Source organism: Lepeophtheirus salmonis, chromosome 9, assembly GCF_016086655.4.
Source record: "Lepeophtheirus salmonis chromosome 9, UVic_Lsal_1.4, whole genome shotgun sequence".
Lineage (NCBI taxonomy): Eukaryota > Metazoa > Arthropoda > Copepoda > Siphonostomatoida > Caligidae > Lepeophtheirus > Lepeophtheirus salmonis.
This window is the reverse complement of record NC_052139.2, coordinates 17,003,068-17,004,632: the sequence shown is the minus strand read 5'-3', so window position 1 is coordinate 17,004,632 and position 1,565 is coordinate 17,003,068. Positions and strand designations below refer to the sequence as shown.

Sequence of the window (1,565 nt, the reverse complement as noted above, 5' to 3'; positions counted from 1 at the left end):
CCAAGAAGGAATAGCAAGGTCAAGAGGATAGAGTAAATAGAAATCCATTTTTTCAACATGTTTGTATCTTGTGTTATCTTCATAACCTTGAAACCTAATTTATGACGATTATCATCCTTCAGTTAAAGATAGTAAGACAGAATTTTCGTATGATTTTATAAATTTTACTCTATACAAACATAGTTGAATAAAATGATTTTTTTTTGTACAGGGATGTCCAATAAAATAAAAATTGAATAGCATAATTTTGAGTTTATCTCGACTATGAATTATCTTATATGATTACTCCCTACGCAAAAAAGAATGTTCACTGACGGAGGGTTGAGTATAGATTGTAACCAAAAGTATTAATGATCATAAAAAACAAGAATAGCACTAAGATTTTATTAGGGAGGTATCTTCCATATTTATAAAATAAATTTATATTATTAAAGTACTATTTGTCTTTTTGTAGATGTTAAACAAATTTGTGCAATGCCGGGTAGTACGACTTTTAATAAAACAAAAGTTAGGATTAATTATATATTTTAAATTAACTTTATTTTTTTAAACGACTTGGTTCTAGATGGTAATAAAAATATACATATCTATAAGAAATAGAAAAAGTACATACAGTTTATGTGAAGAACTTTTACTAAATTTATAACCACGTTTGTACAATACATTTTAAGAAGTGGTTGAACAATCTTTAAATATGGTGAATGCATCGATATGATATTTTTTTGCTGGAATCCACGCCATTATCAATTTATTAGATCTTTTAGTTTCATAAAATTGAAATTTAAAAAAAGAATTAACTTCTTTTATTTTGCGGTAATAAAGCCTGTTTAAAAATTTAGAACTGAATGATGTTCTGAAAAAAAAATCTTTTCCAAAGATTTGTTCAACTTTTCTTTCTGTTTGAGCTTCTTGAATAGTCCAATTTATAGGAAGTCCAATAGAATCTTAAAAGATATTTAATATAAAATATAACTACTTCATTATCTGTATTAATAGATGTATATTTTACCTGTTCCATTGAAGATGTAATCATTCTTCATAGGATTATAAACAATATCCAATTTCATAGGGTTGCCTTCTTCATACTTTTTGATTAGCTCATCAGATAGTCCTATAAAGAAATTTGGATAAATATACAACAATAATTGAAATTATCAATAATCACACCAAGTGTTCTCATTACATCTGAAACTTTACTTCTCGAAGCTTTATCTTCACACCAATTCCCAACGAATTTAGATGGACTGAAATTATAAGTAAATTATAACAAGTATATATAGTTGTTCTATGCAGTAAATTTAGTATTCGAAATAGTGAAGCTATTTGTCTTGAAAATGAAAAAGTCCCACAGAATTATCTTTTTCCCAGATCCTGTATATGATTAAATAAGAACATCCAGAATGCATGTAATATATAGCCAGAGCAAAGCTTGGAAGGGGCTACGTGATAATAAGAGTACACAAATACAGGCCCCTCTTTGAATAAATTGAGAAACAATTAGTAAAAAACTTTTTGGAACATTTTTTCTACATGTTTAGAAGTCCCATTCCATTGTTCCATAAAAT

The 1,565-nt window shown here is 27.0% G+C and overlaps 1 protein-coding gene across 1 annotated transcript; it reads right to left on the bottom strand.

The window, feature by feature from the left end:
- Nucleotides 1-518: 518 nt before the first annotated feature.
- Nucleotides 519-1,238, bottom strand: LOC121124148 (uncharacterized; the record flags this gene model as incomplete). Its single annotated transcript, XM_040719272.2, is given in 3 exon segments — nt 519-944; nt 1,010-1,111; nt 1,168-1,238. Coding segments are annotated over 3 exon segments (451 nt in total), but the record flags the coding sequence as incomplete, so codon positions are not given.
- Between the last annotated feature and the right edge of the window lie 327 nt (nt 1,239-1,565).